Raw genomic sequence first — 13,940 nt, forward strand, 5'->3', positions numbered from 1 at the left:
CACATTACACCCATGTGTGAGCAAAATACACACATGCAGTTTCACATGCTGATAAAACATTTGTTCTGCCAAGAAACTTAGTTCATGACATTTGAAGGCCGGCTATCAGCGGGAACTTTAATGAAACCACGGTCCTTTTATTCTCCATAAACGCTCCTATTGAGTTATGTTCATAGCTGCTAAAAAGAATCATTACAGGATTCCAGTCAAACTGTTATTCCCCTTCGATTAGTCTGTCTCTGTCACAGACACGCACGCACTGAAACTACTGAAGCACTAAATTGGCAGTAGCCGTCATCACACAGCGCGGGAAAGCACACACACACACACACACACATTTTTCATTTCACCTCTCGATAGACATGTTTTATCTTTTCCCCTTTTCTGTCTTTCTGTATCTCTTTCTGTCTCCTTATTACTCACTCCCTCGCTCTTACAGCTGCCCTTTTGAGAAATGCTGTCAGTCTTATCGTGCGCGGGCTAATTTGTAAAACGCTGAAGGTCTGTCTCCTGCTCTGCTCTGCTGAATAACTACCGTGAATACACATAAACACAAGGACAAACACGCACAGACTCCTCTGCACAGAGCAGCATGCAGACCTATACCCTATTCGCACAGGGATAATATTACCTATTATAATTCTTTCATTTTCTGTGACTGCTTATCCCTTTGGGGGGTCGCAGGGAGGGCTGGAGCCTATCCCAGCTGACAAGGACCTGGACAGGTCGCCAGCCTATCACAGGGCTAACACATAAAGACAGACAACCATTCACACTCACATTCACACCTACGGACAATTTAGAGTCACCAATTAACCTACATGTCTTTGGACTGTGGGAGGAAGCTGGAGTAAACCTGGAGAAAACCCACGCTGTCATGGGGAGAACATGCAAACCCAGAAAAGGGGGATGGAACCAGGAACCCTCTTGGTGTGAGGTGACAGCGCTCACCACTGCACCACCATGCCATCTATAATTAATCATGTGATTTAGAAATTATCCCCCAATGTCTGTGTCTCATGTGACACATTTGCACGGGATAAGCAAAGTCTGTATTTTACTGGAATTTAAAGAAATTATCTCCCAAATATGATGACAAGGCTCAGTGAATCATATAAATTGGCACCCAAACTCTAATTTATTTTAATTAATAATGCACCCTTTATAATTCTCAACCTGAAAAGAGGCGGGAAAAAAAAGAAAGAAGCAAAACAGGAAAATTTACAACCCCAAATTCACATGGGACTAATGTTATCACATGACCTCTGTGTTTGTGTGTCAAAATACAGTACTGGTATCACCAGGGGACTTATGTGATTTAGAAAGTACCCCCCAAAGCCTGTTCTTCTTGCGGTGCATTCACATGGAATAACCAGTGTGTATTTCACTCAAATTTACTGACATTACTTCTGAGATACACAACAACAAAACAACAACCAGCACCACTAGGGATGATGCACAGTGTCAACCTCCTTTTTAATGTGGCTTAATCAAACAGAACAGATTCTGCCACTAACTATCACGTCATTCATCTCTCCATGCTGTGTAGTGAGATAAGCCTCCCGAATTTGCACCCAAAATGTTGCCATAACTTAACAAACATGGCAGATTCACACAGGATTAAGATCACATAAGACCTCTGCAATTATTACAAATTACGAGTGGTCCCCAGGTAATACTGGTCCCCTGTGAACAGAGCTTCAGAGTGATTCCTGAAGCACTGTCTCTGAAGACATTAACACTTGTAGCCAGTGTGTTTACCAAGTGTGCCAAACTGAATGCACGTTCTCTGATATACACTTAGTTTGTGACTTAATAACACACTTCTAGCAAAACATGGGTATCATTGTTTTTTATCTTTGACTGCACTTTTGTTGTTTGGAGCGTTACAACATTTGAGGAGGAAAACAAAACTATTCACCCTTATTTACTTATTTGAATACCTGTGTCTGTGTGTGTGTGTGTGTGTGTGTGTGTGTGTGTGTGTGTTTTCTACATGTACAAAACCTTATTGCAAACAGCTGTGCCCTGCAGACAGACACAAGCCACAAATGTTTCCATTTATTCTGTCCGTGTGTAGTTGGTACTTTGTGTGCTTATTTACATAATTGTTTGTACTGTGTTGAGGCAGAAACACAGTTTTGTTTGCTTGTGCAAGAGACGTATCATGTTTTGGTTCAGTGTAAGGTTTTGTGGTTAGCGTGTAGAATTTTGCGATAAAAGCAACCAGATAATGAACTGTAAGATCACAGAAAACCTCTGTATTTATTACAAATTACTCAAGGTCCCCAGGCAACACCAGTCCGAAGCGAACAGGCTACACAGACAGAAACAAGCAGCTATGATGATGTGTGTGTTCATACCTTTATTTGAGCCACTCCATTCAGCTGAGGCTGACGTTTTCACCTCCACAGGGTCTGACAGAGAGAGCAACACACCGAGTGAGTATCGCAAAGACAGAAGTGATGACAAACAAACAAAAACTTCACTTTGACACACATCCTCACACATTCATACTTTTCAAACTCTCTCCTCTATTAAGCCATCCTCTCGTCAATACCTCCAATTGTGGCAGAAAACTGAGAGCTCGATTGATCTCTGATCATAAACAGCAGATGATTACAAAGAGAAGACACATTTAAGAAATGATATTAAAGCCTCAGGACATTGTTCCAGCTTTCTACTGTGTCACTGTACCCTCAATACATTCATGTACCTAAATACATCCACTTCTACATCACTATACAAGCGACAAACTACAGCTGTGCCCCAGCTCCATACTACACACACCAAATGTAGATGAAAACCAAGACTAAAACTAAAACTAACAGCAAAAAAGAACAATGCAACATGAAACTAAAATAAAAAAGAGTTGTGTGTAAAATCTGCCTTGTTTTTTCACTCCGTGTGTTCTGTGCTAACTGAACCACTTTGTCCTGTTGTGTGTGACGTCTTGATGTTGTTACAGAAGGTGGCAGTGATGCAACATGTAGGGGACGCCAACTGCTGCAAAACCTCAAAAAGAGGGGGGGAAAAATTGATATCCAAACTAGATTTTCTGCAAATGGCTTAACTAGCAGGTAGAAAGCAACTACAAATGAAGGCTTTCCTCACAATACTTGAAAATTAACACTAAAACTGAATAAAAACAAAACTAAAGCTAAGTTTATTAAGTATTAAGTTATTAAGTTTTATTAAAAAAAATAAACAAAATGAAATAAAATAGAATTAAATAAAATTGAAAAAAAAAACCATAAATAAGGGCAAATTAAAACTAATAATAATAATAATAATAATAATAATAATAATAATAAAAATAAAATAAATTAAGTTAAGTTAAATTAAATAATAATAATAATAATAATAATAATAACAAAAAATGTACTATGTATGCTGCCTGTTTCGAGTATTGTTTATTTTGTCAGGTATCTGTGTGTAATATGGATTGAGACACAGCTTGTCACTGATCCTTCACAGATAGACTTTCCAAAACCACTGCAGGTCAGAAATGCTGCCAATGGCGCCCTCTAGTGTTGTAAAACTAATAAAGCCTCTCACTAAAGATATGAACTTCCTTTCTGACACAACACTGAAAATGTTTCAACTCCTTTTTCTCATCTGCTCTCATGTGGTCGAACGTTTGAATACTACACATGGAAAAAGGGAAGAGCAGAAGGCAACAGGGTGGCCAAGTTATTGAAGACACCATCCTGTGACAGAGAGGACGCAGGTCTGATACCTGCAACATGTGCGTCCATCTCTCTGTTTGAAGCCAGGATGACAGACTGAGGCCCTACATGTTCATACACAGTGAGGCACCAGTTGAGAGGAGCAGATAAAATGGGAATAGACGACGTTTTCCAGCTCCTATCAGAGGCTAACAACTGTATCAAACAACAGCTGCTCATCCTTCACTCACACTAATAAAGCCGGAGTTTTAAAATTCACAAACTCCCATCAGAGTCTCACACTCACTGATCCGTCCACCATCTTTGTCCAGCCATAACAACACCAGCTGTATCCAGGAGGTGACCCAGTGAACCCACAGCACTGGGAACACACCTTTGAATCTCGACCAATGCAAACGCACCTGTGGCCAGCAGGAAGGACTCAGGGGTTCTCGCGGGGAGGGGGGGAGGGGAGTCATCGCTGTCCCAGCAGTCTGGGTTAAAAAGGTCAGAGGTCAAATGAGAAGCAACGTTAATCACTGGCCCGAGAAGAAAGACAAAGATATCGAGAGCAGTCAGATGTAAACGATGCAACTCACATTTGTTTCCTGCTCTCATGAAAGCTGAACATTAGATACACAAATAATATAAAACTGCTTTATTACAAACGTTTAAAAAAAATCTGTTACGTCACCTTGAAAGGCAAATTTAAAACAACAAAGGCCTTTACTTTATTTCTTTGTTCAATATGTGAAAGGTCATATTTCTTTACATTTCATGACTACGAAAACCATGACTGCATATTTCAGTTTAACTTGACTATTACTGTTACTGCCAATTGTGTGTTTAAATACTTGTAAAACTGAAATAAATATTGTCTATTTATATGGTGAAATATATGTAAAATTAGATAAGAATATTGACTATTTATATATTAAAATATTTGTAAAAATCTGCAAAAAAAATACTGTTTATTTGCATGTAAAATTCAATAAAAATACTATCAATTGGTGAGTTGAAATATTTGTAAAATTCAGTAAAAATATTTGTCTATTTGTATGTTTAAATATATATAAAATTTGATGATAAATTGTCTATTTTTATGTTAAAAATATGTCAAATTTAACAAAAAAATAGTGTCATTTGTGTAATGAAAATATATGTAAAATTCAATACATTACTTGTCAATTTGTATGTTGAAATAAAAATCTGACAAAATAATGTCTCTTTCTTTGTTGAAATATATGCAAAATTCAATAAAAATATCATCTATTTGTGTGTTGAAATATATATATATATATATATATATAAAATTCAATTAAAATATTCTCCATTTGTACATTGAAATATATGAAAAATTCAATAAAGAATAGTGTTTATTAAAAAAAACATACAGTAGGCAGGCACTCTCCGGCCAGATGTTTAACTCTATTTGAAATGATTTACAAAAGATGGTCATTTAAAATGACTTTACATTAGGATGTATCCAATATAATTTATTTTTAGAGCTGCAGCAAAGTACAACAAAACTCATACAGTGAATTACACAATGTGAGGTACTGATTTGATAAGTTTGTCAACAGTGGGCATGAAAGAGAAAAATATATATATATATTTTGTTTATTGTCTTAAAGTCTTTTTGATTATTTGTTGCATTCTTCTTATCATTAATATTATTATTGTTATTTGTGTTCTTTGGTAAATCCCACACATGCAGACGGACAAAACTAAATCATGTTATTTTTACCATTTCTTTCTTTTGTAATTGTGTCCTGTTTTCAACAACAAAAAGTTAAATCTGCTGTTGCAGATTGTTATACATTACTTATATATCGGGGTTTGTTTGTTTTTTACTTTTTTATTAATTAACAGCGATATGAAGACATCCTGGGCTAATGTCAGTATTACCTTGGCAATACTGTATCTGAATATGTCTGTACCAACAGAGCCCATTAAACTTAATAAATTGGACTCAAACAGTGTGTTACAAGGCGTTAAAAAATTTGCATGCTGCCTATTTTTAATCATCCTTTTTAATTGTAAGCAATCACATGTAACCTGAAGTATCAGTCGTGGTATCTGTAACAGACATCAGTTTTACATCTGTTGTAATGTAATGATAAATAATAATTCACATTTAATTTCTGGGACTTTTACTATTTAGCAGATTGAGTTGCATCTAAAATCACTGACATACTCCAGACAGTCATCACTACATTTCCTTAAACTCTCCTTGTCTTATCCTCTTTAAACTGAGCATAATTTGACAGTATCTGTCTCTGTGGGACAAACTCTTACTGCGTTGCTTTAGAAAATTACCCATGGGTCATTAGTGTTATGATCAGCCCCTGCTGCCTGACAATAATGACAATGATGACTCTCTGGTGGTTCCCCCTGATATAAAGCTACTTTTATTCCACCGTCCAGTTAAAAGAAATTTGGTTCTTTTTAATTCAATCGCAATATCCAAGAAGTCATTTTGTATTACTAACCATATTATGAGTGTGTCCGTCTCTTTCTGACTGAGAGCTGGTTGGACTCTCAAAGAAGCCTGACCCAGCTGAGATTTACTCCGAGGCTCCAAGGAGTGGATACTGCCTTTGAGGAGTTTTACATATGATGTCATTAGTTTTGTTTCTTGGCAGATATTTGCCTCTGTTGCCTTTAAAATAATACTTCTTTTTTGGCTTTATAAATAAAATGGAATTGATTGTATCTAATTTATCAGATAAAACTAATGCAGTCTAATAACAATAGCCCTGCAATAAACCCCACCTTCATGAAGGATGTAGTTTGTGGTGTTGTCAAACTATATTGCATGATACAGAGAAGTATTTCTTTTAGCCTACCCTCCAGTAATATAAATGGGGTGGGCAAAACATAGACACACCTATCAGTATAAATGCAACACAACTCAACAGCACCACAAACTGTAGACTCCAAAATTAACCACACAGCTGACTGAACATGATAACTGTCATTAAGGTACAGTTAATTGCAATGTTATATTACACTGCATTAGCTTTGCTTAAGTGTTAAGCTGCAATGATTAGTCGATTAATCGATCGACAGAAAACTGAATAAATACAGGACTGACTTCAAGGTTATTTATTTGTTTTTAAAGCCATACATGGCTGAGCTCCTCTGTCCCTACTCCTACTCCAGACCTCTTAGATCTTCAGGTGAATGTCTTTTAACTGTCCCATGATCGAGGTTGGTGGGTCAGGGAGATCATGCCTTTGCAGACAAATCATGAAACGTACATGTTTTCAATGGCCTTTGGTTGCTTGTAGTGGTTTTAATATTTTAGTATTTTACAATCTTTTTTTATATATGTAATTGTTTTTACTGCTGTTGTTCAGTTTCATGTTTGTGTACATGTTATATTGCTATACATTTGTGTGTCATTCATTCATTTTGTACAGCACTCTGGTCGACCGTGGCTGTATTTAAATGTGCTATTTAAATAAACTTAACTTGATTTGATTGGATTTAATCAGTTTAGTGATAGCTCAAGCAAAAAAGGCAAACATATGCTGGTTACATGCTTCTTAAATGTGAGAATTTGATGCTTTTCTTTGTCATATCTGATAATAAACTGGATATCTTTGGATTTTTGGACTGTTGGCCGAATAAAAAATACCATCTGAAGACTCATCTTGGGCTCTGGGAAGCGACACAGAGCAGGTTAAAAAAAATGATGAGCAGATTAAACAAAAGTTGCAGCTCCAGTTAGGTGTACCTAATAAACTGGCTGTATATCATTTGTGATTGACTTGGCTTTATTTTACCATTACTATGTCTTATTCAGTGGTTTTAACCAAACCCATATTGCTTGCTGACGGCTACCTCACTTTATAAAACCATTTATAATTCCATGTCTAAAGAAGTCCTAACCACTTTGAAGAAAACAAGATAATGTTGTCGCTGATTAAAGTTAAGAGCTGCTAAAAAATGTAATTACAAAGTCCAGCTTCAGAGGTAATGGAATAAAAAAGGAGTTTTAAGGTTGTTAGTCACTTACGGTCAGGAAACGTAGAGTTCACCTGCTTTTGTTGTTTGTTGGTTGAGTTTCAGTTTAAAAGAGACTGAATTTTGTTTACAAGTCATCAATATTACAGCAGTAAAATTACTGTTATTATTATAGTTTTATTATGTTTTTAGATACGACGAACTTTTTTCATCCCCAAATTTTATCTCTTTGCCTTATATATTTGTAGTGTTTATGTATGTAATTCAAGCTTTGCATGTCACCTTTTAACTGTTCATATTTCCCCCCTTTTTTTATTAGTTTGTCACTGACTAGTAAAGTATGTTGAACTGCAATACCCTTTATAACATGTGCAATATAAATGGACTAATTCGTTGATAGTTCAACCAACAAAACAAGCAGCCACCAGCTTTACATCAACAACAAGCAGTCGTTAGATTCTTGCAACCAAACAAACAGCAGCCATCAGCGTTTCATAACCGACTCCAAAGCGCGACCACAGCCCAAATAAATAATGTGCCAGAAAGCCAAGCAGACCAAAACGCAAACCAGCCCGCGCCAGGACTGTGAGGCAAATGTTTCTGCATTTTGAATATTGGAAATACCTCAGGGGTGCATGATGTGTGATGTGAGGTATTTAAATGTCGACCATAACATTTGAATTTCATTTGGTTATCTAACGGAGACATGTTACTGTATTCTGTGTTTTCTAAAACAACTTTAAAGTTTGTCGTCTGGTATAAAGTCAGGTAAGCTGCTGTTGCTGAACATTAAAGTACAGCAGACATTTTATTGCAATAATTGATTGACTAAATGTTATGCAACTTATTAGAGCTAGACAGGTAAATCTACCACATTGATATGACCTTATTGCAGGTATATCAGTATGGGAGTATATATGTACACCTATATGTATAGTAGTAATACTGGAGTAGGTTTAAGGTCATTTAAAACATTGCTTCTGTCTCACAGTTTGTTCCATGGCCACAATTATAAAGAAAAAAGATATTACTATATGACAATACTACAAGCTGATATATTGGGATGTTTTAAACTCCTAAATATTAAGACCGACGGGAGCCAAGAACAGCCACGCTTGCTATAATTTTTTAATGCCGTTATCTTAAGATATGACTGATTTTGTTATCTCAAGATAGCACTGCATGTTTTTGACTGATAACAGGCCAATTATGTTGAACTCTCAACAAAAAAAATTGAAAATCTCTCAAGATAATGAGACAATAAATCACAAGGAAACAACCTCTGATTTCTCGAGATCACAGGATATTTATGGAGAACTCAATCGAGAGTGTGTGGTTCAGTTAATCACACCTGATTTCAGCTTTCAAGATGACTGTCATTATTTCGGCGAGGATTCATAACTGGACTGTTAGAGCTTGACTGAAGTACAGTCTGACAGACCTGCACAACATTAAAAAAATATATATAATATTGCGATTATTTTAGATGGACAATGCGATTTTAGTAAGACGTCATTTTCACTGGAAAAAATATGAGATGATGATGATGATGAGGTGATTTTTGTTGGGGTCTTTACCAAAACAAGCATGTTCTCTTACATCTGAAATATGAGGCTGGGGCATCTGTGTAGCACCACAATGCCTCATTTATAAAGGTGATAACACATTTTACCTTCATCAAAAAATTGCAGCTCCTGTGATTTTGACACTGCGCTTGATCATATTTCAATTAAGTGCAGTCCATACAGTCTGATCTATAATGGATGCTCCTTGATTTGACATCTTCAGCTTAAATCCTCAATCCATATATCATCAGTGGGTCTCTTAGGTCGTCTGACAAGGACCTACTTGCTGTCCCTCGCTCCAGACTCAAAACAAAAGGTGTCTTTTAAGTCGTGGCTCCAACACTATGAATGTCTTCTGTTAGGTTTATAGTCTGCGGTCTCATTAGAAAGTTTTAACTAACAACTGAAGACCCATCTTTTCAAAACGGCCTTTGTCCCACCCTAATCTGTCAGGTGCTTATTCCCTGGTGTGTTTCTGTTTGGGGCCTCAGTAGCCTGTATTTGCTCCATGTTTTACTTCCTTTTTGTTGCTTTGCTTTATTTATTAAATTGCCTTTGTTTTTATTGAGTGCATCTTTTATTGTTTGATTGCTTGACTGTATTTTGTGAAGCACTACTTTGTGGATTTCATTTCAGTGAAAGGTTCTATATCAATGTCAAAATGCCATCTATGCATGCTGACATAACTCATCAGAGCTGATCTCTGATAAACATTTTAAGTGGCCTCATGAGAGGAAATGACCTTTTGTTTAGCCGTGATAATAGGTTGATTATCTCATTATCTCAAGATAACAAAGCTTGATTTCTGAAGATAATTAAATCATTAACCTGTGATCTCGAGATAATAGCAATTAAAAACAAATAATTGCAAGCCCAGCCATTCTCAGCTTCCACAAATATCTGTATCAGCATCAAAAATCCAGTATCAGTAGGGCTAAACAACTTAAACTACCTCTCATGGAAAGCTTCAGTACACTATGTCTTGTCACCAATGTCTTATTATCTTCTAGTTGTAAGAGAGCAATATTATTATGGCAATTTTAAATGTGTTGAAATATGCTGAGTATTGTGATAAAATAAACTGCGATATATTACCCTTTTTTTTTAACTGCAAATTATGTCCCTGAAGTAAAATCTTTATCATCTGTTTTATCTAATAAGATTAAGTTTTCAGCCTCATGTCAGCCGTTTTATTTGCAGCAAAATGTATCTAGTAGACATTTTACATTTTACCTTCATCAAAAAATTGCAGCTCCTGTGATTTTGACACTGCGCTTGATCATATTTCAATTAAGTGCAGTCCATACAGTCTGATCTATAATGGATGCTCCTTGATTTGACATCTTCAGCTTAAATCCTCAATCCATATATCATCAGTGGGTCTCTTAGGTCGTCTGACAAGGACCTACTTGCTGTCCCTCGCTCCAGACTCAAAACAAAAGGTGTCTTTTAAGTCGTGGCTCCAACACTATGAATGTCTTCTGTTAGGTTTATAGTCTGCGGTCTCATTAGAAAGTTTTAACTAACAACTGAAGACCCATCTTTTCAAAACGGCCTTTGTCCCACCCTAATCTGTCAGGTGCTTATTCCCTGGTGTGTTTCTGTTTGGGGCCTCAGTAGCCTGTATTTGCTCCATGTTTTACTTCCTTTTTGTTGCTTTGCTTTATTTATTAAATTGCCTTTGTTTTTATTGAGTGCATCTTTTATTGTTTGATTGCTTGACTGTATTTTGTGAAGCACTACTTTGTGGATTTCATTTCAGTGAAAGGTTCTATATCAATGTCAAAATGCCATCTATGCATGCTGACATAACTCATCAGAGCTGATCTCTGATAAACATTTTAAGTGGCCTCATGAGAGGAAATGACCTTTTGTTTAGCCGTGATAATAGGTTGATTATCTCATTATCTCAAGATAACAAAGCTTGATTTCTGAAGATAATTAAATCATTAACCTGTGATCTCGAGATAATAGCAATTAAAAACAAATAATTGCAAGCCCAGCCATTCTCAGCTTCCACAAATATCTGTATCAGCATCAAAAATCCAGTATCAGTAGGGCTAAACAACTTAAACTACCTCTCATGGAAAGCTTCAGTACACTATGTCTTGTCACCAATGTCTTATTATCTTCTAGTTGTAAGAGAGCAATATTATTATGGCAATTTTAAATGTGTTGAAATATGCTGAGTATTGTGATAAAATAAACTGCGATATATTACCCTTTTTTTTTAACTGCAAATTATGTCCCTGAAGTAAAATCTTTATCATCTGTTTTATCTAATAAGATTAAGTTTTCAGCCTCATGTCAGCCGTTTTATTTGCAGCAAAATGTATCTAGTAGACTGAGAAAGCAATTTATTATATTATTAAAGTAGGTTACCAAACGTTTAATTTGTATTTGTCATATTAAAAATGTATATAATAAAAAAAAGACATTACTTAGCAGTGTGTGACAATACGATATTGCTGCACAAAAATATCGCGATACTTTGCTGTATCAATTTTTAGTATTTATTAGAACATATCCTTGCTTTTATCTGAAGCAATGCTGTCTCACATTATACACCCTCACAGTTAAATCCAAATATTCAAAAATGCAGTTGTTTCATCAAGCTTTGAACCCACTCAAGATCCAAACCGCTCCAAGCCAAAGTCCACTTCAAACCATTCCACATCAGCTCCATCACAGCAAGAATCAGATTTCAGAATCTCACGATTTTGAAATCGACAAAAGAAGAAGGAGCGATCTCAGCCTTTACACCCCAGAGGATTAAAAAAACCACTGCGATCATGACAGCGAGCGTGACACTGCTGCTCTGTTCAACCCGACGTGCACAGAGTTGTGTATTTATCAGTCTCATGCAGTGTTGATCCTTCACCATCCAACATGCACGCACGCACACACACACGTGAAACTGCAATGGAACCAAAAACACAAAAACAGGATTTCTTTCCCCCGTTCCCAAATCCACTCACTTAGACAAACACACACAGGCTGAAAGAGAAAAGAGAAGACTTGTTTTGACAGATGTTTGCTGCATTCCTCGCAAACCAACCAATTAGTCATACAGCCATGCTTGAAATGAGACTCACTGGAACTATCTCGCTCTTTTCTTGTTATTTCTTTCTTCCTTGTCTGCTGTTTGTTTCTCTCTGCCTCCTTCTCAGCCCAGAAATAAGAGTGGTATAACAGTGTGTGTGCTGACAGATACAACTTGTCATTAGCATGTGGTGTGTCTAAGATATCTATCTCCTTACTGACCCTGAAATAACTCTACTCTACTCTCAGTGCCTTTACCTGAGTTTTATCAAGAACTAGACTTCTCAGAAAGACCTGGCGTGACCTTTAGTGTTTAGTTGAGTTAGTTAGGTGTCTGAATCTGATTTATTTCGTTACTCCAGATGTCTGTTTTATCTGACTTCCTGTATAGATGTTAATTGCGTCTGTCAGGAGAGCAGCCAGTTAGTTAAAGGCATTACGCTCATTAAATAAAAGCAGCTGATTGACATACTTGCAGTGGGTGACGGAGAGCTCTGCCCCGCGATCGACATGGGCACCACCTTCCGGACCGGCTGCTGGTCTCCATGGTGAGGGGATGCGGTTACCATGGCCGTCGCTGTGGATACATTAGTACGATAACCCTCCTTTCCCCCGGACATTTCTCCGTCCCCCTCCTCGTCCGAGTTATCCGAGTGCAGGGGGTTGGTGAAGCTCAGGGCAGTTCTAACAGGAGTAGACGAGGAGGAGGAAGAGGAGGAGGAGAGGTGGGAGGAAGAGGAGGAGGATGGAGCGACGCGGTCTGAGGAGGAGGAAGAGGAGGAGGTTTTGGGGAACTGTTTCTCCGGGCTGTTGCAGGCCTGAGACCATGCCGCATGGCCGGCCTTCACCTCCGCTTTCTCCCCTCCTTGTGTCTCCCCCTTCTCGCCCTTCACAGGGAGGTGGTTTGGTCTGGCGAGGACGCCTCCGTCGGCATGACTCTCCCCACATCCACCCGCTCCACCCTCTGTGCCCGAGTCCTCCGACAGCGAAGAGCTAGACGTCAGCAGGGATTGGCCCGAGCGGGCTTTGAAGGCGTGGGCTCTTTGCAGTCCTGCCGCGCTACTGGCTGAGCTGCTGCCGATTCCGCCTGCTACTCCCATGGAGGAGGAAGTGTCAAAACTACGAGGTCCTTCCTGTAACGGCACCTTTTTAATCTCGATGCTCAGCTTCCTCTCGATCCGAGGAGCACCGGAACATTCAACAGCCGGGGAGAGGGGCGAGGAGGGAGTCTGAGTCTGGCTTTGGCCCGATTCTGATTTTGTCGATGTTGATTTGTTGTTGTAGTTGTCGTTGAGGTCTAGATTTGAGACCTGAGTCTGCTGTTTTCGACTTTGTAGATCTTGGTCTTTCTGCTCTGAGGGACTGGTCTGTTTGTTCGGACTGGGTTCTGACTGGTTCTGCTGCTGGTCCGTGTCCTTATTCTGTAAGGAAAAGGAAACGAAAACATTTAAGCACCTTCTGCAAATGCAGCAGTCAATATTTAGGGCAAGATGATCCAGCAATATCTTCCCTAAGTTTAAAATCACCAGATAGTTTAAAGGGTAAGTGCTGTATTTTCAACCTGGACCCTATTTTCCCATGATTTTGTGTCCAAGTCACTCATGGGACAACAACAGTTTTTGAAACTGGTCCAGTATTGAGCCAGGGTGCTAAAGCTGGAGCCGCAAACCCTGCTGCAATGTAACCACTCAGG

General features: G+C 38.0%; 1 protein-coding gene across 2 annotated transcripts in view; it reads right to left on the reverse strand.

The window, feature by feature from the left end:
* Positions 1-13,940, reverse strand: part of ptpn12 (protein tyrosine phosphatase non-receptor type 12) — an 82,544-nt gene that overhangs the window by 9,325 nt on the left and 59,279 nt on the right. For both annotated transcript variants that reach the window (XM_049566642.1, XM_049566643.1), the window contains exons 14-15: positions 12,720-13,668; positions 2,364-2,417 (exon numbers count right to left, since the gene is read on the reverse strand). In XM_049566642.1, coding sequence (XP_049422599.1) covers positions 2,364-2,417; positions 12,720-13,668 — 1,003 coding nt within the window. The remainder of the gene's footprint in view (positions 1-2,363; positions 2,418-12,719; positions 13,669-13,940) is intronic.

Source organism: Epinephelus fuscoguttatus, linkage group LG22, assembly GCF_011397635.1.
Source record: "Epinephelus fuscoguttatus linkage group LG22, E.fuscoguttatus.final_Chr_v1".
NCBI classification, from domain to species: Eukaryota; Metazoa; Chordata; class Actinopteri; order Perciformes; family Serranidae; genus Epinephelus; species Epinephelus fuscoguttatus.